Consider the following 25,262-nt stretch of genomic DNA (forward strand, 5'->3'; position numbering starts at 1 on the left):
GGAACATTACCATTAGAACAAGACAAAAATGATGCCATTAATATATCACCTAAATCTGAATCATCAGTAACAAAATCTTGTAAATATTTTGGTTTAGTTTTCTTTCTATTTTCCCTATAATTAACATTATCTATATTCCTTTCTTCAAATTGTAATGATTCTAAATTATTATCAGAAATTAAAATTTTCTCAGTACTATTGGTTTGGGTTTTATCAGGACTACTACTACCAACCTTCTCCTTCCTATCCGAGATAGACTCCGCATCAATACTAACCGTTTCAGGTGACTCTGAACATGTTTCTTCCCTAAACAATACGTTTCGTTCTATGCATATTCTCCTTTTATTATCATCCCATAATCTATATCCCCCTGGAGCATAACCAACCATTTTCAATTTAATACCACGAGGGTCTAACTTCATTCGGAGTTTTTGAGGAATATGGGCATATGCAGATGACCCAAACATTCTGAAATTAGATACATTAGGACGTCTTCCTTCCCACATTTCAAATGGTGTAACATTAAGAGAAGCAGTGGGACTACGATTAGTGACATATACCGCATATCTCAGGGCCTCGCCCCAAAGCTCTTTAGAAAGTTGTGAATCTAACAATAATGCACGCGCCTTTTCAGTCAGAGTACGATTCATTCTCTCAGCTACTCCGTTCATTTCAGGATTATATGCAGCAGTATACTGCAATACTATGCCCTTTTCATCACAAAAAGATGTAAAATTTCTAGAAATATACTCACCACCATTATCTGACTTTAACTTCAATATACCATGACCAAAATGATTACTAGCATAATTATAATACGTCTTGAAATATTCAAAAACTTCAGACTTGTCTCTTAATAAGTAAACTGCAGTGAAATGGGTAAAATCATCTATGAAAGTAACAAAATATTTATATCCGTCCCACGTAGACGGGCTAACAGAACAAACATCGGTATGTACTAGTTCTAAGGGTTTCCTAGCCTTATACATTCTCCCATTAAAAGGAAGGCGTGTAATATTAGCAAGTATGCATGATTCACAATGTTTATTTTCTAAATTTTTTTCTTTCAAATCAGTTAAACCATCAACCATATTTTTATTTACTAAAGTTTTCAAACTACTATAGCTTAAGTGAGAAAATCTTTTATGCCAAATTTCTACTAAATTATCTTTTGTGTCTGATTTTTCACCATAATAACAATCATTAAATATTACTTCAAATTCTACAAAATAAAGGGATCCTAGTCTATGCCCAACCATAAACAATTCATTGGTTTGTGAGAAAACTTTAACTTCCCCTTCATTGAAGATGATCTTTAAACCATGTTTTTCCATTTTGGAAACAGATATTAAATTTTTCCTTAATTGTGGTACATAATACACATCATTTAATATAATATTAACCTTAAAATCACTTAAATAACATTTTATTTTTCCTATACCAACAGCTTCTAAATCAACATCATTTTTGGCAGCTGAAATTTTAATTGGCTTATCCAGTTTACAATAATTAGAGAATAAATTAATGTCATTTACAAGATGAAATGAACTACCTGAGTCTATAACACATTTAAAACTATTCTTATTCTGCTGTTCAGTGTCAGCGCTAAAGGACATAAAACTTACAAATTTGTTACCTTCAGTATTTTCAGTGCCGGTAAGAAATGACTTTCCTCTACCTCTTCCCTGGGTCTGATGACGAGTAGCCTTACTGTCGTCTCGGCCTCCGTTGTACTTCCAGTCGCCACGTCCACGGCTGTGAAGTCTCCAGTCACCAGTCCTGTGTCGTGCCTGCTGAGTGCTCCTACACTGAAATTTTTTGTGTCCGGGGCGTCCACATCCATAACACAAAAAGATTGAAGAATCAAGGGATTTGATCGCTCCTCTGTTTCGTTTTTCCTCTTCTCCAAGCAGTCTGTTTTTCACAAAGTCCACTTTCAATTCCTCCATAGTTTCCAACGCCGTGATAATGCCTTCATAAGATTTCGGCATGGATAGTAGTAAATAGTTAACCTTTTCTTCTTCCGAGAGCTCACTGCCAGCATCTCCGAGTTGTGCAAATAGCTTTTCCATGTCAATAAAATGTTCCATTAAAGGTTTCCGTTCATCGAATTTCATATCGGATAATTCTCTTCTTATAAATAATTTAGATCTTGTACCTTTCTTCTTAAAGCTGTCTTCCATGCTTTTAATCATTTGATATGCAGATCTGTCCTTCAAGTATTCGAGATGACTGTCGGCGGTTGCCGCTATTATAATAGCCTGGGCTTTAGCTTCCAATTGCTTGTTATTTGTAGATTTACTGAAATCCTCCTTTTCGATCGCCTCTATTGCTCCATTATCCCGCAGGATACTTTTCAATCTAAACTCCCATGCGTTGTAATTGTCCCCCGCGAAAGGGACAATTTGATATTTTTCTTTTGACATTTTGTCCTTTAATATTTATAAATTTACTTTAAAACCGATGGCTTTACTTGGCTGTGTTACTGGGCCCATAACCCTGTTAAGGATTGCGGGGATGATTAAAGATACAAACTTTGATCATTGAAGCGTGCCTTTATTAATCACACAACAACATGGGGAACCTCTACATCTTGCAGATTACAGACTATATAAAAACTTCCTTCATAACTGACAGTTGACACAGTGTCACAACCAACGCAGTGTTGCTACATACAATATTATATAAATCATTGTTAATCAACACTACGTAGTACATAATAATATTAACTCAATGTTTTTTTAATCGTGGCTACAATATTGTTGTCGTCACAGTCGTTAATAACGTTTTACGACTATCGTGCTAGCCGTTCCCAATGTCATGACAATCTGTCGTCACTGCAAACAATGTCGTTCTTTAGAAGATAATAATATAGGTATACAAACAAACACAAACAATATGCACACCACAGATGCACACAATATAACACATTTAATATGTGGACACCTCGATTTAAATAATATAAGCATCGACCAAGATCGACACTTAAAACTGCACGATTATCTGTCGTCACGACAAAGTGGGAACGCGCTCTTACTGCATGGAAACGTGAAAAATGAGAAACCTTTATGGTCTAAGATCCGAATATAAGTCGAAATGCAACGGTGTGATAATAGAATGAGACCAATTTTATAATAAATTTAGTGTATTAAAAATGTATTTAAAATGGGTTGACTGGGAAAATCCTGGACAGGATATTTTTTATTAATTATTAAAAAATATATGCGCGATCATGATTATGTCGCGCATTAAATGCGCGAATTGAATTGATGAATTGCACATTTTCATTCAAATTTTGAATCATCATGAAATTTCTAAATTCTGATAGATGGCGCTATATTAAATCTTTACTATAAAATATTATAAAGCTGAAGAGTTTGTTTGTTTGAATGCGCTAATCTCGGGAACTATTGGTCCGATTTGAAAAATTCTTTCGGTGTTCGATAGCCCATTTATCGAGGAAGGCTATAGGCTATAATATATCATCACGCAAGACCGACAGGAGCGGAGCAATGCGGGTGAACCTGCGGGGAACAGCTATTGTTTGATATGTATGTTAATCACTCAAGCGACAGCCCAAGCCGAGGTTCGAGATCCCCGTCAAGGGGGGACGCCCTTGTGCATGTCGCTACCAAGGTGAACCTTCAGTTCACCCCCGCGTCCGCGTTAAAATGTAGAAGCCCTTCTGGCTAACATTGAGAAACACCTTACAAAAAAAAAAAATGTATGTTAACAACTTCGTCTTTGACCACGCATAAACATATTTTAATATCTTCCTAGGTGTATGAAAGATTTAAGAAGTAAAGTTAACTACGACTACTTGATGTTTAAACAAATTTGGATGTTCTAGTATTTTCTGTATTTCTTATTTATAAACTCTATATTTGTAAAAATATTATGAAGTACAGTACTTAGATAAAAATGAAAGAAGGTATATATTTAGGTATATTTATTCCAATACAAACAATAATATAATAAATTAATAAACATTTGTATATTTCAGTTTAAATGGCCCATTTTTATAATATGAATGGGAAAAGATTGGTTATTTGTTTACTATTTAAATAAAGAAGTATATTTATTAGTCCCCACACTACCAAACCAAAATTTAGTGTTATATTTTTGAAGTGAAACTTCTTTAGGCCCATTGAGAATAAAATGTCTAGGTCGCGTTATGACAATACCGTCACAACATGGAATAATAGTACGGGAGCTAGCAACGTTTAAAAAAAAGTCATTTTAGTATAGTTGGGTTTTTGATATGGGCATTTTCGCCAAAATGTCTACAATCCAATTCACGGGATGTCCCACACATAAAAATTGCAAAAAAACTCAGGATTTTTAATTTAGAAGTGTTGAATTAATTTTAAATAGTTAAGGATGACTTAAGATTTCTTGTTTTTTATTTTACTTATGAGAAAATTAACCCAAAGTTCCAAAATTTAATCCTGAAAACTGACATCTTACGGATTGCAGTACTGTCCCCTTTTCGAAATGTGATCTTTATTTAACAATTTCTCAGCAATTTCGCTATTTATTACTTACTGCAAACGTTTAAATTATTGTAATTTCGTTGTAGTTTTCAAGTGTAATAAACTCATAATACATTTTAATACAATTATATTATTTAAAATTAGTTTTAATCGTGTCCCCTTGGTATCTGTTAACTGGACATGTCCTGCACCGTTACCGTAAATGCTCAATAATTTCGTTCGGTTTTTTTTCTACCTTCCACAATTTTTTTATACAAATAGCAACACCAAATCGAACACGAGCTATGTCAGCAACCATTTGAAGTGTCAGCCGTTTTAGCGTTCATTTTTGACAGTGTTGTGAGCGGTAACGGTCATTTTGCAAAGTTTTCACCTCATACTGAGCGGTAAGTGTTTCACGATTTTAGAACGATTTTGTAATGTTAATGTTAAAACAAAGGTAGTTTCACATGGTGACATTATTTGTGGCTTTATATAGAATAAAGATATTCAATTATCTTAACATATATTCAGTTTATGATTAAAAATCTAAGAGAAGATGTGCGACCGTTACGTCCTTTTCGTTACCAAATGGCTGGTAACGTATTAGCTGGACAAAAAAAGTAACGAACAGGACAGCGTAAATATGTGGATACACTGAGAGAATTTTTAGTACTATTTAATTTTTAATTGCTCTGCTTATTAGCCACCTGCCAAATGTAACTTGAGGTTTATAAATTTGCTTTTGCTCTGAATTTAAATTTATAACAAAATGCATGTCAACTATGAGAAAAATATGCTAGCTACAAAACTACATTAAGTAAAAGCTTTATATTTTTTAAATTACGGCCATGGTCGAATTTTGCTAGGTGGCTCGATTTAAGTCTCTAAGTGTATTTTTAGAAGATGTTGTTTCGACTTTTTTTTAAATTACGTATGTTAATTTAAATAAGATAATTAATTATTAAAAAAAAAAGATTTTTGATTTTAACTAATAGTATGAACACAAACCGTTTTGAACTTTCGTTATTTTTATATAAGTCGATTCTTGTCCGTCTGTTTGTTTGTAATTTTATGTTTTAGGTACTTATAAAAATGGCACATACCGCTGCCGAAAAAATTAAGCGGTATAGGGAACAAATAAAAAGTGATCCCCAAAAATATGAAGAGTATCGTAAGAAAAATATAGACCGACTTAAACAAAAGCGCAAGAGGATTTTGATTTTTTTTGAAGTTAAATGAAACAGCATTTTTGGTGCTATAATTGTGATTTTAGACGCCTAGACACAATAGATTTTCTATTGTGTCTGTGATTCCGGGGGCTGAGGGATTAAGAACAACTTTTTATACTAAGTGAAAATTTTAAAACCTAAGCTCGTTTTAAAAACAATTATAGACTGAATTGTTGATTTTTGATCTCATGTAAACATGTGCCTTAAATAATACCTAATGTAATGAAAGTCAAATAAAAATGATGAAAAGTAAGGTAAGCGGGTGTATTTAATTAGTCCCAGTATGTCCTCAACTTTACTATGTCAGGACCGTTACTGATTGGTCAGATATACGTGACTGTCCCCTGAAATATTGAAGAGTTTTGATAGTTTTTCTTTATTTTGTGAAAAAAATTTAATACTTTTTTATATAATTTCGAAACAAAAGCATTCTCAAGTACTGATTGGTATTGAAATTCAAGATTTGCCCCTAGTTATTTCATTAATAAAATAAAAGTTAAGTATTGCATTTTCGTAAAAGTAACGGTCATGACAATTTGTAACAAGTTACAATAAGTAATTATTTCGTTTTTAACTAGAGTTTATGATCATTTGCTAGACAGGACAATTATTAAGCTACTACATGCCAAAAAAACCCAATTCTAACTTTAGTTTTATTTCAAAAGCAAAATATTCTTAGGTAACGTTCTGGACCAAAAAACGTGCCTAAGTTACTATTTTTCACTATTTCATATAAAATCGGGGTTTAAAATTAAATTCAAAAGCGTTTTTAGTAAAATTTAATTAATCTATTAATCTAATAAACCAACAATTACCCAAAAAACTGAAAAAAATATTCAGTAGCATATTTTGAGAGGTGGTACCAATTGAAAAAAAAATGCCCATATAGTGTTTCTCTTGCTATTTCGGTTAGAGTCCGGGCTGTCTGGCTGGCCGCAGTGGTTGCGTTTATTAGTGCGCATCTTATCTGCACAGGAACATATCCTTAATTTAAAGTCATTTTTTAACGCGTAATTTTTAATCTTTTGCCTTTAGATAGATCCATCAGACATAATTTTTTTATTGCAAGACGTTTTTTTCGTTGTAAAATAGGTGCCATACGCAATTTTTATTTCAAAATAACTAAAATGTCATCGAAATAAGTGAAATTACATCAACATGAGTCCGCTTAAAAGGTAAGTAATTACTTTATTATTTATATTATATTATCCTTTTTTAATACTTATATTGAATAATTAGTTAACTAATATTTTTATAATAGATGGTTTCATATTTATTACACTTTTGGGTATAAATATGAATTTGATGATATTTGTATTTTCTAGTGTTTGATTTTACGCGATTATTATACATTTTGAAATTAAAGACTTGGGAAAATAATACAATGAATAAATCGCGTTTAAAATCCGTTAAAAAGTCTTTAATTTCTTGATGATATTTGGTTTTTATCAAGTTTACATTAACGTCCTATTTGAAGTTCGTTGGGAAAAAGGAGGCGACATGGTAGATTGTTGCAAAAAAACTGTAAATAGTAAAATGAATATTATATATAGTATAAGTAACACAGTGATTACTTATCCTTCACTGGGACTCATGTTGATGGAATTTCACTTATTTCAATGATATTTTAATTATTTTGAAATAAAAATTGCGTCTGGCACCTATTTAACAACGAAAAAAACGTCTTGCAATAAAAAATGTATGTCTAATGGATCTATCTAAAGGCAAAAGATTAAAAATTACGCGTTAAAAATGACTTTAAATTAAGGATATTTTCCTGTGCAGATAAGATGCGCACTATTAAACGCAACCACTGCGGCCAGCCAGACAGCCCGGACTGTAACCGAAATAGCAAGAGGATCAGCATATCAAAGAACCAACTATACTAAAATGCTCACTTGTCAACGTTGCTACCTCCTATACGATAAGGCAATTATTTTGTTATCTTTGAATCTTGCCAAAGAAGTTTCGCTTCTGACACGTGTGCTCGGCACACAGCCTTTTTTTCACCTGAATAAAATTAAATGCTTACAACATCATACAACGCTCACACCCATATTTTCAACCGAATATCCATATGAACAAATAATAAAATTAAAGTCTGTCTGTAATACATATGATGGAGTTTATAGGCCATCCACACGTCTGCCGAACAACGTGACAAACACAAAGGGACAGCACTATACGAAGAAAAGAGATGTACTTATTTCCTTCTCGCTTCTCTGTATAACGCCGTCCCCATGTGTTCGTTGTTTGTCACGTTATTCGGTAGATGTGTGGATGGCCTGTTATGTTTCTGTATTTGTTAATTTCATCTTATTTCCAAATGAATGAATGTGAATATTCACCGGCCCAAGTATTTCACAACAAATAATTCCTGTACACTATACTCGCCTTACTTGTAACTTAGCTAACTTATTATTAGAGATGCACCGAATATTCGGTTCCTATCCGGTATCCGGCCTATCCGGCCCTATTTTACTATCCGGCCGGATACCGGATAGTAATGTACTATCAGGCCGGATACCGGATAGTAAAATTGGTAGATTTTATAAATAGAATCGAAATAAAGACACAGTTGTAATTGAAGCTTTTTATTATTTTTAACGAAATTTTTTTTCACTGACACGATAAAAGTGTCTCTACCAAGAACTGTGACCGCGCGAACGTTCACTTCGAAACAAGTCAAAACCTGCACTGCACAGGCGGCGTGACGGTGCGCGACACGCACCTACGAAACTCAAAATGCCGTCGGCCGAATATTCGGCGGTCGGATACCGAACATTCGGCTGTTGGTCAGGCCGAACATCCGGTATCCGGTATCCGGCCAAACAACTATTCGTTGCATCTCTACTTATTATAACTTAATAAACATGAACCATCCCGTAGATGAATGTCCAAAACAGGACATACGTAAATAGACCTCCAAAGAAGCCATTTGTGAAGAGACTCTGCCGAGACACATAGTACTTTTGCCAGTGCGGACCTGCCTTTATCATGAACATTACCCATAGAACAATAACCGAGAACATGTAGAATGCAAATCCATTTAATCCAGTCAGGCCAAGCACACCTGAAATTGTTTAATAATTTGTTATAAATAAGATTGTTGCATGTTTTTTTGTTTATGTAGAATTAACTGATTGGTATGACTATTGAAATTTTAAGCATCTATTTCGAATAGGTAACTTTTGTAAGCTATTTCAAGGTATGTACTTACTACTGAGTATGTAAGTACATAGATACTTAAATATAATGGTTATTTACTGTTAAAATTTATATAAAATTCTGAATTATTCCCAAATAAGCAAAATGTACGAAAAAATCATAACAAAAAAATGTCTCAGTCTGGCAGGACACAGAAGGCTGATCACCTACTTGTCCCTATAGAAAATCGATCAGTGAAACAGATGTATCATCTGCCCCTTATTACCCCACTTGGGAACACGGGACTTCACTTTTTTTTCGAATAAAGTTGAACAATTTGAAAAAAGAACAAATTTTATATATTATGATAATACCTGCCGTGGATCCCGATAGTGCAGACATAGATGTCCGACAATATTCAACAACAATTGCATTATTTCTCAATGCTACTTCGCTGTACGCTATAGGCTCAGGTTTGTTATCCTTAGTTTTTAATGTTACCGACATTTTCACACGTCAATACAACAAATTCAATTAGTAAGGTTATCCGCCGTCACAGTCAGCCTAAAGTATTTGCTTTATTAGTAATTGATTAAATTTTAATGTGTATTCTATTTATGTTTATTCTTTGTTTATTGTGAACGTTGTGAACTTTTTACACTCGCAAAGGTGAAAGGTTAAAACCTTTAAAACCACTAAAACTTAAAAATTGAGGACACTTAGGTAAGTCATAATCTTTGACAGTTATTTGACATTCGTCGAAATTCGACAAGTAGGTAGGTACATCAACAGATCATATATTTTTTAGTCATGTTTTTTTAAATATAAAAATAAATATACCGGGATGATACTGGGTGTAATCCTTAAGTTATTATTGTAATTTTACTCATTAGGTAAAGGGCTTTCGATATTAGTTTTTTCAGATCTGCAATAGTTACGGAATAATCGCCTGTGCACACATAACGATGACACCCTGTATAATATCTTGGGCACTAAAACAAAATACTTTACGAACTTATATTATATTATAATATGTGCATGAATATAGTATATCATCAGTTGGATTGATACATAAATATTATGGCTTGGTATACCAAGCAGAGTGAAAATCTTATCTAGTTATATCTAGTGAAGTTTAGCTATTCGCTTTGATTCGCTTTTATAGTGGTAGGCTTAGATTACAAAATAAAGTATTTTGTAATCTAAGGTGGTAGGTATTTTGCATTACAGCTACAGAATTATGAATATATAATATTATCATTTGGATTGATATTTTATTAATAATAGGTATGTCAGTATTTGACATTGATCTCTAGAAAATATGTATTAAATAAAATATCTCCTTTTTTATGAAATTTATAAAAAGCGTTGATGCAAATCGGTGTAGATCTATAGGTTTTATCTATATCGACATTGACAGGCGACAGCCGACACCTACAACCACAAGTATTTTACACACACATTCAAACATTCAATCGAGTGATTTTCGCGGTACTGAATACTGAGCGTCGTGAATAGTGGAACTTAATTTCTTGAAAAATTAACATATTTAAGTTAATATTTTTATCAGATTATGTTTTAACTCGAATGTAATCAGTGAATAATAATTTTAAAACGGTCCTCAATAGTTTAATCTGTCTTGTTTGCATAAATCGAGCATAGTGAGATATAATGGCGCGTGGATGACGGCTACATAGGGTCCCATTTCGGAACAAAATAGGACTTTGGTCGAAGATTGCTCAGGCGTTGGGAATATTAAATAATGTATTTGCAACGGTTTATTGTGTAGTTCCTAAAAAAGTGATTTTTGCATTTTTAGAGCAAGACAGTGACAAGTAAAAAAGAAAATTAAGTTTTCGATCCTGTGACTGAGGAAGTAACTATGGCCTATTTTTTCTTAACTTACAATTGAGTAAAATACATGGCGATTGTTGTTCAATTTACTGTTAACGTCTTATCTTGATGTTTATATAAGTTTTTAGAATCATTATGTAAATATTTGATGCAATATTAAGCGTATTTTGTGCGAATTGCTTGTGTTATACAATTGATTGTCTAAAATAACTTCGTTTCGTTTCTTTTGTTGCAGAACATGCATATCTATACATATGAACGAGCGATACTCGGTTGTTGAGTGCTCTATTCGCATTTACCATTTTATTTATTGATAAATATGCGATATTTCATATTTTCGATATAAATATTATAACCGACATTTTCGGCTCGACATCATTGCGTCAAACTGGCGTATGGCGGTTTGATTGCTTGTTATTAAAATGGAGGAATGCGAAGATGTAAGTTCTGAGGATTTGAGCTATTCTAATAGTTTCTCACTTGTAAAAATGAAACCAAAGAAGCGATCATTAGTTGAAAGAGAATTGGAGACAAATCTAACAACGAGAATCACTTCTCCAGTCACTAACAGTGAAGCTACAAGTACTAGCCGATATGGCCGAGCTAGGAAATTAAAATCGGAGTCTGAAGTAAGCGATACCGAAAAAATAAATCCCAAATTAATTTCTCCCAAGTTCGACAAATCTCCAAGTAGACAAGTAGCAGCATATAAAATGCATGCATCAAATTCACCAGTGAAAACGGAGAAGTTGGATGCGCTTGACAATCAAATTGAAAATATTTACAATGAAAACATACTGCTTAGCCGTTTTGGTTCTACTGAGAAGAAGCATCCATCCTCTGCCAAAAAGCAGCCTAAAATCTACATACGAAAAGACTTGATACAAACAAAAGAGAAGGAGGAAACGGTTATGCTAATAAAGAACATGTTTTCACCGTCAAAGGAAACTCTTAAAGCAGAATCAAATGAAAAATCAGCTCCAAAGAAAGGACGTAGTAGTGCTGATTTGTCATCTGTTGTTAAGACCTTAGATTTCGATAGCAATAAAAAGAAAAAGAAGGATGTACAAGAGAAAAGAATGTCGCAGAGTGATCTCTTTGAGTTGGAGGCACAATGCGAATATCAAGTTGGTGATTTGGCATGGGCCAGAATGGGTACATATCCGTTTTGGCCATGTATGGTTACTAGAGAACCCATAAGCTTGATGTTTATCAAAAAGAAGTGTAAGTATCCATACAAAACTGAAAATATTATTAATTTTCTATTAATAATACTTAAATATCTATATTTACTTAGAACTCTCGTCAAAAGGAGGTAAATCATTATAAGACTGATATGAAAATATGGCATTTGCTTATCACTTTAAAACAAGTTAATTAACGCTTTCATAGATTATTCATACATATTGATCAACTTCTATGCATAATAAATCAAGTATTTCATAGTTATATTATTGGAAACATTTACCTCATAATTTTAATAAATTATTAACTGTAAGTTATAACACAGTTATATTAATAGAGCTTTTGAAATATGAACAATGTCATCTGGTATAAAATTAAAAATGTTTTTAAACATAACTCATTCATTATGTTCTTCTCTATAATTTAAAATAGCTTGATAAGCATACAGATTATTGGATAGTTGGATACATCAAATAGAACATTTTACAAAAAATAAATAAATCATTAAAACACCAAGATATTAAACTTAAAAAAAGTTTAACATTGTTTCACAATTTTAAAGTAATTTTTATAAATCTATAAATAATATTATCACAGAATACAATTATTTTTTTAATAATTAAAACATAAGTGATAAAAAACAATGCACACCATTAATTTGTAATCTGTATGTTACAATTAAAATTAATTTATCATATAATTAAAATTTTCAATTTTTAGTATATGGAAGACTGGAAAAAGATATAATACATGTGACGTTCCTTGGAGATAACGGAAGACGAGGTTGGATATTGGAGACCATGCTGAGGAAGTATCAGGGACTACAGGAGTTTGAGGCCACGAGAGATCAGTTCACATCTGAGGTATGACATATTTGTAATTTTCATTTCTTGATGTTAGTGGAGTTATTTGATAATAAAAAAAAAATTTGGTCATAATATAAAGTAGTCTATTATGTATTTTTAACATAGTGTAAAATTTAATTAAAAATGTCAGGGGACATTTATTTATTTTTCTAGCAGGAATACTTAGTTACCTACTTCTTTTAATATACATAACTTAAAAAGTTATGTGTTCAGTTTTCTGCCTATTAAGTATTAACTAATAAAGTCAGTAAATATTTATTTAATATTACATATTATCTCATTAAAATAAATTTTAACAGAATAAAATATAACAGTTTCATTTCTCATTTACAGGCAAAAAGAAAAGATCCAAGACTGTTTGCAGCATTTTTCATCACAGAGAAGCGGCTTCCATATTGGTATACATCTGTAGAAGAAGCAGACATTCTCTTTAAAGAACCTAAAAGACTTAGAATAGATGCTCTAAATGCTATGATTGATAAGTCCAAGAGTAAAGTAACTCCAGCCAAAAGTAAAAAGATAACTAGAACAAACAGTGATGTCTCTCTCAGTGAAAGTTTATACGACAGCTTATTTTCAGAAGACGATTGTAAGAATTCCGATTCTGAATCCACCAGGAGTAAGAGCAGGAATAAATCTTTCGATGTTTCCGACGTTGTAACTGCGTGTCTCGACAATATGGCCGCCAAAACAGGAATTACGAAAATACAAAAACAATCGCACATGGATAGGTGGTTGCAAAAGGCGAAATCGAATACGCCAGAGAAACCCCAGATCAAACCTCAAATCAAGTCTGAGAGGAAATCAAAGTTTACTAAATCAAAAATTGTGACGCCTAATGAACAAAAGAGATATAGCTTACGTCTTTCTAATCAGGATTCTGATAATGAAGTTAAATTATTAGCACATCACACTGAACATGATTATACCCAGTCTACTCTAACAAATGGTCATATCATAATTGATGAAATTGATCTCATTGATAGTGGCAGTAATTTGAGCCATGAATCTTTTGAGCCCGGTAGTGGTATTGGAGTTATTTCTAAAGTTGAAACTCTTGCTGGTCAAGAAACTAAAAATAATGAGTGTGATAGCATAGCTTTAGGACTAGATCAATGTGATGAGGAAAATGCTGTAATCGAAGTTATAACAAATGAAGACACTAATGTAGAATCATATGACATTAATGAATATACAAAATTAGATCAAGACAAAATAACTGTTGAATCAAATAGTTTAGAAGACAATAATCATGAAGAAAACTGTGATAATTTAAAAGCAGAGGTAAATCAAGATGCAAGTGATAAAATTATTGTTAAGAATTCTTCCAACACAGAAAATGACAAAGACATATCAGAAAGTAAATCAAATGAAGAAAATCATACGGAAAATGTAAATGAAAATATTATGTGTAATGCATCTACATCAGTTATTATTAATGATGATGAAGATGATGTTTCTATGCAGGATATTTCTACCCAGGAACAAGAATCTACAGTAACACTAAGAGATCACAATAACATAGGAGATGATAAAATTGTAAATAGAAAAGATAGTGTTGAACCTGAATCAGAGGGCAATAATGATCTTGTTATCAATGCTTCAAAAATAATAAATAATGACATAATATTACCTCTAGAAAATGACGAAATGAATGCTACATTATGTGCAAAAGATACAATTACTGATAATATAACATTAAATCATGAAGAAAGTGTTATTGAAAGCATGGACGTAGACGAAAAAGATATAGAAAATGTACCTACTAGTAATGATTTAAATAATGGTGTTACTCAGGAAGAAAGAGAAATTAATAATCATGGACAAAATGAAGTTGGAGTTATAAGTAATGGTGAAGATATAGAGCCTGAGATGCTTTCAGAGAATGAAAGTGGTTGTGAGCTTAATAAGGAAAGTCTGAAAGAAAAATCAGAAATTGAGCAAGCTAATGCTAATGAAACTACAAATGGGGCACCATTAGAAGATACTAACAATCACGATATTGTACAAAATGAACATCTTGATCAAGGAAACGAGTCCGAAAACACTGAAGAAGATGAACCTATAATAAAATATACAAAAACAAGTTCATTAGTCGAAGTAAATGGTCTCAATTGTTCAGAATTTTTGAAATATGTAGAACAAAAACAAGATTCCGTGATTGACGAACATCCTGAACTATCGCCTGAGGAAATTACTACGTATTTATATAAAACATGGCAATACGAAGAAAGTTTAAAAACAGACAGAAAGAAATTGGACGATATTGAACAATCTAACTTGGTGAAAGGCCTAAAAAGTTCGCCGTCTGTGAAAAAAAGACGTAAAAGAGTATTAAATTTAAAATCACATAAGAGTAAGCAAACTTTGATTAATTTTCAAACTGTACCAAAAAGCAATAATAGTGTAATAGAAAAGGATGACAAACTTATCAAAGAAAACTATACAGTTTCTAATGAGAAAGCAATTCAAAATGTAGATACAGTTTTAAACAATGGTATTGAATTTGAATGCAATATGGATACTTCATTAGATACTGAAGAAATAATCCACGAAAAAACAAATAAAAATATTTCGCCAGATGCCATAAATAATGATACTTTGAGTGTTGGGAATGAGGGGACTTCAAAAGGTTATAATGTGAATATAGCTTCAGATATTGAAGATTCAAATAGTGAATTCTCTGAGGTAGAAATATCTAAAAAAGAATTGGACGAAAAAATAAAAGAAAATAATCAACTAAGTGTCAAAATAAATGGTAATGACATAAATGGCTCTGAATCAGATAGTGATTGCGAAACTATGGAAGCTGCGTGTAGTATTGTTTCTGTATTATCCAATGAGAAAGTTCAAAAGAAAACTTTTAAAGATGATTTGGATGACGCAGAATCTGCAAGTGATTGCGAAATGAGCGAAGCTGCAGGCAGCACTATTACTGCCATTTCAAGTGAAGAAATTCAAAACGAAGATGTAATCAAAATAGATCCTGATACTTTATCACTTAAATCGGAAAGCAGCGAAGTTTCAGTCTCTAAAAGAAAATTACGCACCAAAGAAAAAACATTAGATCCTAAGGCATTAATGGAAAATCCAGAATTTTTAAAGTACTTGGAATTACGACAGGATGCACTTATGGAGGAAAACCCTGAGCTAACACAAGAAGAAATAACCAATTATCTTTATAACACTTGGTTATATGAAGAAAGTTTGAAAACAGACATAAAGAAAACGGATGATATTGACCAAGCTAATTTAGTGAAAGGTCTGAATCAAGAACCCGCGCCTGTGAAAAGAGTTCGAAAGAAGAAAGAAAAAGATTATACTACCTTCAGTTCTAGTACATCGACGACAACAACTGAAGAAATTATCCCAAAAGAAAAATCTAAGAGAAGGACAGAGAGGCAGTTTTACAAAGAGGACTTTTCAGATTACGAAGATGAAATTGAATTGTTTGAAATTTTTAAGACAAAACCTATAACAAACATAAAATCAGAAGAAATTAATGCACCTTCTAGTTCAATGGAAGTAAATGGAGATGTACACAAAAAGACTGAAGACAATTTCGTTACTGAAGATATCTTATATGAAGAAGTAGACCAATTTGACGAAGTCGAAGAATATTTTAGACAGTTGACTGAGCCCAAGCCAAATATATTCAAAGGTTTAATCAGGGAAAAAGTGTGTGAAGTATGTGAAAGAACTGGAAATTTAGTTAAGTGCAAAGGTTGTTGTGGCATGTTCCACGTGGATTGTGTCAAGAAAGTTGTCGAAATAATTGAATCGCCCCAACCTATTAGAGGAAGAAAGAAAAAACGGAAGAATCGAGGCAGAAAACCCAAAGGAATAGACGATTCTAACGACGACCACAGTGACGATAAATCGCAAGATCACAATAATTCTGAAGAAATGCTAGATTACGAGCTGGATTCGCATACAATACCGAACGCGGATGAATTCGAAGCGAAATTATCAGCTAAATTGAAAGAAATGATCGAAAACCCAGAAACAAAATACGACTCTAACTCAAGCGATGAAGAACTAAATTGGAGCGACACAGACGTCGGTAAATGTAAAGTTGTAGACATCATACCTCGTAAGAAGAAAACCGAAGTGTCGAATTACGACGATTTCAAGTGTAAAAACTGCGAACAGCACACCACACCTGTTTGTTTTGTATGTAAGAGTGACATATCTCCGAAACAGAAGATCGAAAAGAGACAAAAATGCCAAGTAGCGCATTGCAATCAATACTACCACTTAGAATGTTTGGAACATTGGCCGCAGACCCAATTTAATTCTGGAGAACCTTCTAGAAACAGCAAAAAACAAAATGATTATTCGGAAGCCCTATCTTGTCCTCGTCATGTGTGCCACACGTGTGTGTGTGATGACCCCCGAGGGTGTAAGACGAGATTCTGTGGGGATAAATTAGCTAAGTGTGTGCGGTGTCCAGCTACATACCATACATTTACGAAATGCCTGCCAGCTGGTACACAGATTTTGACCGGTTCACACATTATTTGTCCGAGGCATTATGAGCATAGGTAAGTTTTATTTACTGTTAATTAATTAAGTACAGTAGAACTCCAATTATCCGAATTAATGGGGACCAGGACCCATTCGGATAATCAAATATTCGGATAATCGGATTTAAAAAAAAAATTGCTATTGGAGAGAATAAAAGCTACGTTTTGATATTGCACTATTTTTTTATTGAATTAAATGAAAGAAACATGAAATTTTCACATGTTTTAAATATAAATAAAATGTACTTATGTACAAGTTTAGAAATAAAAATCATTGTTTTTTAAACATCTCCATCAATGTAAGCTGTTTTGCGGTCTTCAACCGTTTTCGACAACTTTTTTGTGATTCGGATAGTCGGAGTTCGGATAATTGGAGTTCTACTGTAGTTAGTTTTCACGTGTTAATAACGAAAGCAGGATTAAAATAGTATTTATGTATTATAGACCATTCTTTTTATGTTCAAAATTTCATCTAAATTTGGCGTTTTTTCATGAAAGTAATATGCATAACATACGCACCAATATAAGTAGTAAAAACTATTATATCTTGTTTAAAATTCATTTTTTAACATTTTCTTCAAAGTTAAATATATTGATATGAAAGTTTTTTTTGTGAAAACTTTTTTAATCCTCTGTCTGCCTTCCAGGCCTGGTAAAGTTCCCTGTCATGTAAATACAGGGTGGTGTTTTATATGTGCATTGGGAGGATCACTAATTTGCTGTGAATATTGCCCCACTTCATTCCATGCTGAGTGCCTTAATATTAAACCTCCTGAGGGTACGTATTTCATAGTTTATTTCTGAATTTGTTGTTCTTTGTTTGTGCAACAAATGCCTACTACAGTAAATTGTTTCTAAGGGCGAGAACCGGTAAGAAAATCGATAGTTATTTATTTAAAAGAGAACACACTAAAAGAAAATTTAATATTTTAATTAATTAATATTAAATATTAATAATATTTAATATATTTTAACTTCCAGGAGGCTATATGTGTGAAGATTGTGAGACTGGTTGCCTGCCGTTGTATGGAGAAATGGTGTGGGTCAAATTGGGTCATTATAGGTAAGTTAGTACAAAATATTATCATTTTGTTGTGTAACAAAGCAATATTTTCACTAAATATGTGGTATTTAAAGCAATTTATCGAGATTTAGATGGTTTTCAAATTTGTAGCTATATTTATCTTTATTTCCTTCCAGGTGGTGGCCGGGCCTCATCCTGCATCCATCAGAAATTCCAGAAAATATTATGGCCGTGAAACATTATCCTGGCGAATTTGTGGTTCGATTCTTTGGCCAGTATGATCACTACTGGGTGAATAGAGGCAGGGTGTTCCCGTTTCAAGAGGGTGAGTTTTTACGGTCTTTTTTAATGAAAATTAAAAAAAAAAAATTAAACACATACAAATTTAAATTTCGTAAAATTTTGTGTGTATATTATAATTATAATACTAAATAATAAAGATGAATTAAGTTTGTGATTAATAGATAATGTGAACAAGAAAAATGAGTATGATGAAAACATTATATTTATTATTTGTAAACAAAATTGGTCATGTAGTCATTGCTATTATTCTTCGATATATATAAAAAAAAAACAGCACACTACACATGAATATACGTCAAAGTGAAATGGCATGATTCAACTATCGTGAGTGAAAAAGAGACATCTAAAGTAGAATGCTGCTAATTAGCCACATTTTGACGTGCCACTTCTGGAGAGCTATAGATACGTTTTTACTTATAATATCATATAAATAAATAATTTTATTTACAGGTGACACGGGCAAAATATCTAGTAAGAACTCAAAGATAGACGCCGCGTTCGCGATGGCGGTCGAACACGCACAACGAGCGTATGAAATTATAAAGAGTAAGTGTTTTTTGTTTCATTGTTGCCTATTTTATCTGCTTTGGATTGGATTGTGGGAAAAATAACTTTTATATATACCAAAAATAACGTAGTCTTAGACGTAACTTTTGTTTTAATAATTTTGTGGATGAATAGTTGTCACTATTGCCTGTCAAGACATGCTTAGCTGTCTCGGGCTCGGACGTTGTTTATACGACGTTTAACAACTACCCTCACTTTATTAATAGTCGTTTACTTGCTGCGATTTGTTATCAACTACCTACATCAATTAGGTAGCTGTGTAGAATCGCAGTACATTCTTATTACATTCAAACTAATATTTAACCCGGCCTCGCGTGTAATTTCTAACAATATTGCTAATAAATTACTACTGTAATAGTAGATGATTATGCGGAGCTGTGAAATTATGTTTGCATGTCAGTATAACTGGCGAATGTGCTGTACTTTCCATAAAGTAATAACTTGTGAACCACATTTGAGCAAATAAAGATTTATTTATTTATTTAGATTTGAAAGGAGTAATCAATTTGGTAAAAAAAAAAATATTTTAACTGTTATTATAAAACTATTTAGATTTTAAACAGAATGAATCAAATAGTTATTTATTTTCCAGAAATATAAAAATTAACTTATCGTTATATCCACATCAAAATTGTTTTGTTCAAAATTCAATAATGCAATATTTTAGCAATTTATCTGTTTATAATTAATTTCTCCCATTTCCAGACTCACCCCCCTCCAACGAGGGTGACTCAGACATAGCATCATCCCTCCTCCCCCCACACTATATAAAGCTGAAAGTCAACAGGCCGTTAGGGTCCCTGGCCAATAGACGGAACGATGAAGAGGGCTCGCTGACGGCATGTGAATGTGACCCCAATCTGAGCCAGCCGTGTGGACCTTACTCGCATTGTCTCAATAGGTATGTTTTTGTTGTTTAAGTATAAAGTTAAGATAATTTTGGATATTAGATATTACTACATAGTATGAAACAAAATAGCTTTCTCTGTCCTTGTGTCCCTATGTATGTATGCTTAAATTTTTTAAACTATGCGACGGATTTTGATTTTGTTTTTTTATAGATAGAGTGATTCAAGAGGAAGGTTTTAGTATAATATAATTTATTAGGTTTATATTATGTAGGCGAAGACGCGGGTGGGTCGCTAGTGTAATATTAATGGTTATTTTGATGCAGGATCCTTCATATAATTGCTTATAAATTAAGTTATTTTCATTAGAAATGTGAATGATGATGAAATATGTAATTTACAATTATGAATATAATAAATAAATAATATAATGAATAGTTCCCCTTTAAACTGTGTTTAGAAGTGCCAAAGTTTTCTAAAATTTAAGTAGTTACATACATGATAGAGATATTCATGGATGTGCAAGCATCCAGACGTCACCATGCATATTCTTTTCCGTCATAAATGATATTTTTTTATTATTTATTCATGTAATTGCAGGATGCTGCTAACGGAATGTGGTCCAACATGTCGGGCGGGCGACCGCTGCAACAACAGGGCCTTCGAAAAGCGCGAGTACCCGCGCATGGAGCCCTACAGGACACACGCGAGGGGCTGGGGGCTTCGCACGCTCGAGGACATCAAGGCTGGTGAGCAAAGTGTGGTGTAAAGTGTAAAGTGAAAGTGTAAATGTAATTGTAATGCTGCAAAGTGTAAAGTGAAAGTGTAAAGTGTAATGTGTAAATGTAAAGTAAAGTGTTAAAGGGTGCGACATTTCATACAATTTTTTAGCACTGCATGTTAATAAACATATTTTAACGAAACTTCATGGTGCAAATAACATAATGGTTTGTTTAACTGAAATGTAAAAACAGATAAATCCAAAAAGATAATTGAATAATAGTCATACCGAAGTGTATAGCGTAGTGTATATAACGAACAAAGTCAGGACAAGCAGCTAATTACCAAAATTTCATATGTCCATCACCATGTCATATTATTTCTTTTATGTAAAAATTGTATTTTAAAATTATCCACTATTAATCTAACTTTTAAACTGTTACTTGTATTTATTATTATAACCGACTATTAAAATCATAACTCTCTCTCTTCCAGGTCAATTCGTGATAGAGTACGTAGGAGAATTGATCGATGAAGAAGAGTTTCAGCGCAGAATGAGAAGGAAGCACGAAGTTAGAGATGAGAATTACTACTTTCTCACTCTGGATAAAGAGAGAATGATTGACGCCGGGCCTAAGGGGAATTTGGCTAGGTAATTTTATATATTTTGATGATTTTTATGTACTATTATAATACATTGACAAGATATTGCAGCACCAGCAGTATTGTATAAAACATTCGTTGAAATTAACACCTTATTTCGTTGTAGTATTGTTCAAAGTCTATTGTATGTACATATATGTAATGAGCATTAGAAAACTCTGCATAATACACTCGTAGGCAGAGTTTTGCCTTGGACAATTTTTGATTTTAATTAATTGTACGATAATGCAGTATACTGATGGAAAATAATATGTTTATTAATAAATATTGTATTCAATATTTATTTTGTCTATAATTTCAGGTTCATGAACCACTCGTGCGATCCAAATTGTGAAACACAAAAGTGGACTGTACTCGGCGATGTTAGAGTTGGATTATTTGCTTTATATGATATACCTGCCGTGAGTGTTGTTTATTTATTACAAATAATTAATAAAAGAAGAATTAAAATGTGAAAAATGGAGTTTCTGTGTTCAATTTGGAAATAAGACCTTATTAGATGCATTCGTAATTTTTTAGTGTTTACATTCATTAGAAGTTATAAATATGTATTTAAAAAAAAACATAGAGTTACACAAATAACTTTTATATAAAGGAAAATTCGTAATTTATTAAGTTGCATTGTCACTTATAGTCGAGCCAATTTAATAGGCAACATTTGACGTCTATCAATTTTATCTTCGAAGAGAGGTAACCTGCTTAAAAACATCGATTAAAGTGTATTAATCGATACGGATTTGAAACATTTGTCAATCGAATTTATTAATTTATGATGATTTTTATTCACAAGTAATCAATGCATTCGATTGTAGATGTCAGATTTCGATTTTTAGAGTAACGTCTCTAGTATTTAAAAAGAAAAAAGGTTTATTGACACAAAATTGTAGCGACGTCAGTTCTTCAATTCAGAAATTGTTTATTATGTTTAGGATGGTTTATCAGTAAAATGAAATCTTAAAATTACTTGTATCGGTCATTATTATTATTAATATGTAATCATAATTGAAAAAAGTTAAGCAAATGTGCAGTTCTAACAAAACGAAATATCATGTTATTCTATGTCGTCGTTACGTTGTTGAATTTTGTTGAACTGTCAAATGTTGCCTATTAAAATGGCTCTACTATAGTGGATCTATCTAATCTGGTCTATCTAAGTAGAAGTACGATATCTGTTATAGAAAAGCTATGTAAGTTTGTTTATCCCGGCTAATTACGTAAATAATTTCAGTGACGATTTTATGGTATTTTTAAAAGAATTTTGGTGACATTGTTGTAACTAAAATAATTATCGTTTAATATAATATAAAAAATTTTCTCTTCTTTTATAGAATAGCGAATTAACGTTCAACTACAATCTAGAGAGTGCGGGCATTGAGAAGAAAAGATGTATGTGCGGAACCAAACGGTGTTCTGGCTTCATGGGGGCTAAGCCTAAACAGGTTCGTAAATTGATAGATTCATTTAAACAATAGTAATAAAATAATATTCCATAACCACAAAGAAAACTCAAAGTCAGATTGTAAGAATTTATTTTCGATTCAACAATGTATTCATAAAAAAGTAATAAGAAGATTTTGGCAAAAATATAGTTCAATCTTAATTCAAGTAGATTATCACTACATAGTATAAAACAAAGTCGCTTTCTCTGTCCCTATGTCCCTTTGTATGCTTAAATCTTTAAAACTACGCAACGGATTTTGATGCGGTTTTTTTAATAGATAGAATGATTCAAGAGGAAGGTTTTATTATATATTTTATTAGGTTTTAGACAAAGCGGGCGAAGCCGCGGGCGGTTAGCTAGTTATTTAATAAAGCATTTATTTACAACTGATGATAATTTTACAGGATGAATCTCAAGCAAAGAAGAAGGCGGCGAAACGTACGTACAAAAAGCGGAAACCAGAACCGCGGATAGAACTATCGCCCACGACAAGCCAAAATAAAACGAAACGGGGAAAACCGAAAAATAGAGAACTTACAGAAATAGAAAAAGATCTTTTAATAATAAAAAGTGCGACAAACGGTATCTCGAGTGACTCTGAGGGTAGTTGTAGATTAAATAGCATAGATAGTGTCAATTCGTTTAAAAGAAAAAGACTAAATGATGATATAAGTGATGTAACTTCACCGACAACGAAAAAAGCCAAACATGAACACAAGAATTATGACGTCGATTGAGAGAATTCAAATTTGGAATCTTCGAAATGCAAGGAAACAGTTGCGAGTTTAAATTTTGAATCGAATCGTTTAAAATTCGAATTAAAAATGGAACTGTTTTAGAATGTTCGTGTAAAAAGTGCCTGTGTTGTGCATTTGAATATCGGATGTGATGTGATTTAAATATAGAACTTGCGCGAACTTTTATAAATAGAACGGAAATTATTAAGTGCCTCTTTGTCTCGAGAATTGAATTTCGAATGTGATTTGAATTTGGAATAATCGAACTATCATGAATAGAAGAAGTTAAAGTGCCTCATTGTGTTCTTGAGATACTTTTGAATTTCGAATTAATGATTCGAAAATGAAACTTAGACGTTAAAAACTTTGAAAATAGAAGTTTTAATGCATGTTTGTGTTCTAAGCAGTGTTGAATGATTGTTTATGAATTGTGAATACTTCTGTTTATTAACCGACTTCCAAAAAAGGAGGTTATATTTTATTAAAGTGTTAATCAAATACCCAGTTGTGCAATTTATAGAAAAACTAAGGATTCGTAATATTTCTTTTCTTTCCTTTCTTGTCTTTGAAAAACTGGTTTAAATTTGTTTTTAAGCTGACCAATATATTTTAACATGGAGCTAAAAAAATGCCCACTAACTGACTAGCAGGATCAAAAACTATTTTAAATCTATGAAAAAATAATGTTAAATTGTGCCTAAAATTGACTAGTCATGAGAAAAACATAAGTGAAATAGAATTATTATGAGAAATAACAATTTTTTGAACATAACATAAAATTATAATATAGTAAAGAATATAATAGTTCTTGAAGTGAAACTTCTTTTGAGAGTAAAATTTCAAGTTGCGTCATGGCAATACCGTCACGTCATGGAGTAACGACGATTTTGGTTTTTTTGAATCCCGAAGAAGTTTCACTTCTGACACGTGTGCGCTGCTTTTTTTTATCATCACACAGATTGCATCTCAATCTCGCTTCCAATTAAATAATAAGTTTTGTTATTACAAATCTCTATATTGCCTTAAATCACAGATCACAGTAAACTAGATATACATTCAAAGTTGTTATAAAACTTAAGTAATTTTAACTAAATTTAATAATAGTAATAATTTTTTTGTGAAACTGACGTGCATTCGCGACAACGGTTAAGATCAGACTGAATCAAATTAAGAGCTTTGCACTTAATTGACACACATAAAAGTGACACGGTGGGTATATCTAGTTTATTTATTTAAATAAATAAAATAAATTTATTATAATATATAATATAATATAATAATAAATATTTAAATAAATAAACTAGATAGTTAAACATAAGCTTTGTGATTTAAAGCAACCCTATTGTATGCCAAAATATGATAATAATTCTAATATACTGCCATTTTAACTCGAATTTTGTTTTAAAAATAGTACTTTAATCATTTCTCCTGTATTTACCCCTTACTTAGTCTAATATTTAAGTACGTAAAATTGATTAAAAACATAAAGGAAATATAAATCTTAGTATTGTAGAAAATCGCCCAAAGTTGACGTATTTCGGGTCCATTAAAATGGAGAAATGTAAAAGTATCATGAATTATATTATAACATGTAAATATTTAGTTTTATAGCAGCTGGCTGGATGAATAAAACTTGTATATATTTTTGTGTTTTATTTCTTAAAAACAAGTTTTAAG

The 25,262-nt window shown here is 32.1% G+C and overlaps 2 protein-coding genes across 3 annotated transcripts; one reads left to right on the forward strand and one right to left on the reverse strand.

Moving 5' to 3' along the window:
- Positions 1–7,634: 7,634 nt before the first annotated feature.
- Positions 7,635–9,540, reverse strand: LOC123702969 (ER membrane protein complex subunit 6). The gene is made up of 3 exons (XM_045650837.1): positions 9,226–9,540; positions 8,559–8,777; positions 7,635–8,119 (listed from the first exon to the last, which is right to left on the reverse strand). Exons 1-2 carry the CDS (start codon positions 9,356–9,358, stop codon positions 8,569–8,571), a joined length of 342 nt encoding a protein of 113 aa, XP_045506793.1. The 5' UTR covers positions 9,359–9,540; the 3' UTR covers positions 7,635–8,119; positions 8,559–8,568.
- An 801-nt stretch (positions 9,541–10,341) lies between these two features.
- On the forward strand, positions 10,342–25,227 carry LOC123702950. Of its 2 annotated transcripts, none has more exons than XM_045650812.1 (14): positions 10,342–10,727; positions 10,941–11,929; positions 12,611–12,753; positions 13,090–17,300; positions 17,930–18,060; positions 18,264–18,345; positions 18,483–18,631; positions 19,060–19,155; positions 19,882–20,077; positions 20,625–20,773; positions 21,240–21,396; positions 21,709–21,808; positions 22,736–22,846; positions 23,253–25,227. In XM_045650812.1, exons 2-14 carry the CDS (start codon positions 11,128–11,130, stop codon positions 23,583–23,585), a joined length of 6,660 nt encoding a protein of 2,219 aa, XP_045506768.1. In that variant the 5' UTR covers positions 10,342–10,727; positions 10,941–11,127; the 3' UTR covers positions 23,586–25,227. The 2 variants fall into 2 exon arrangements, with proteins under 2 accessions (XP_045506768.1, XP_045506767.1); XM_045650811.1 differs by having other exon boundaries at positions 10,342–10,440.
- The last annotated feature ends 35 nt before the right edge of the window (positions 25,228–25,262 follow it).

Source organism: Colias croceus, chromosome 24, assembly GCF_905220415.1.
Source record: "Colias croceus chromosome 24, ilColCroc2.1".
Taxonomy (NCBI): domain Eukaryota; kingdom Metazoa; phylum Arthropoda; class Insecta; order Lepidoptera; family Pieridae; genus Colias; species Colias croceus.

Bases quoted from the DNA above. Each gene is read 5' to 3' on its own strand.
- LOC123702969 (XM_045650837.1), bottom strand. From the start codon at position 9,358: ATGTCGGTAACATTAAAAACTAAGGATAACAAACCTGAGCCTATAGCG. The intron at 8,778-9,225 runs GTATTATCATAA...AAACAATTTCAG, and splicing joins ACTATCGGGATCCACGGCAG to GTGTGCTTGGCCTGACTGGA.
- LOC123702950 (XM_045650812.1), top strand. From the start codon at position 11,128: ATGGAGGAATGCGAAGATGTAAGTTCTGAGGATTTGAGCTATTCTAAT. The intron at 18,632-19,059 runs GTGAGTTTTTAC...TTTTATTTACAG, and splicing joins GGTGTTCCCGTTTCAAGAGG to GTGACACGGGCAAAATATCT. The intron at 21,809-22,735 runs GTGAGTGTTGTT...CTTCTTTTATAG, and splicing joins CTTTATATGATATACCTGCC to AATAGCGAATTAACGTTCAA.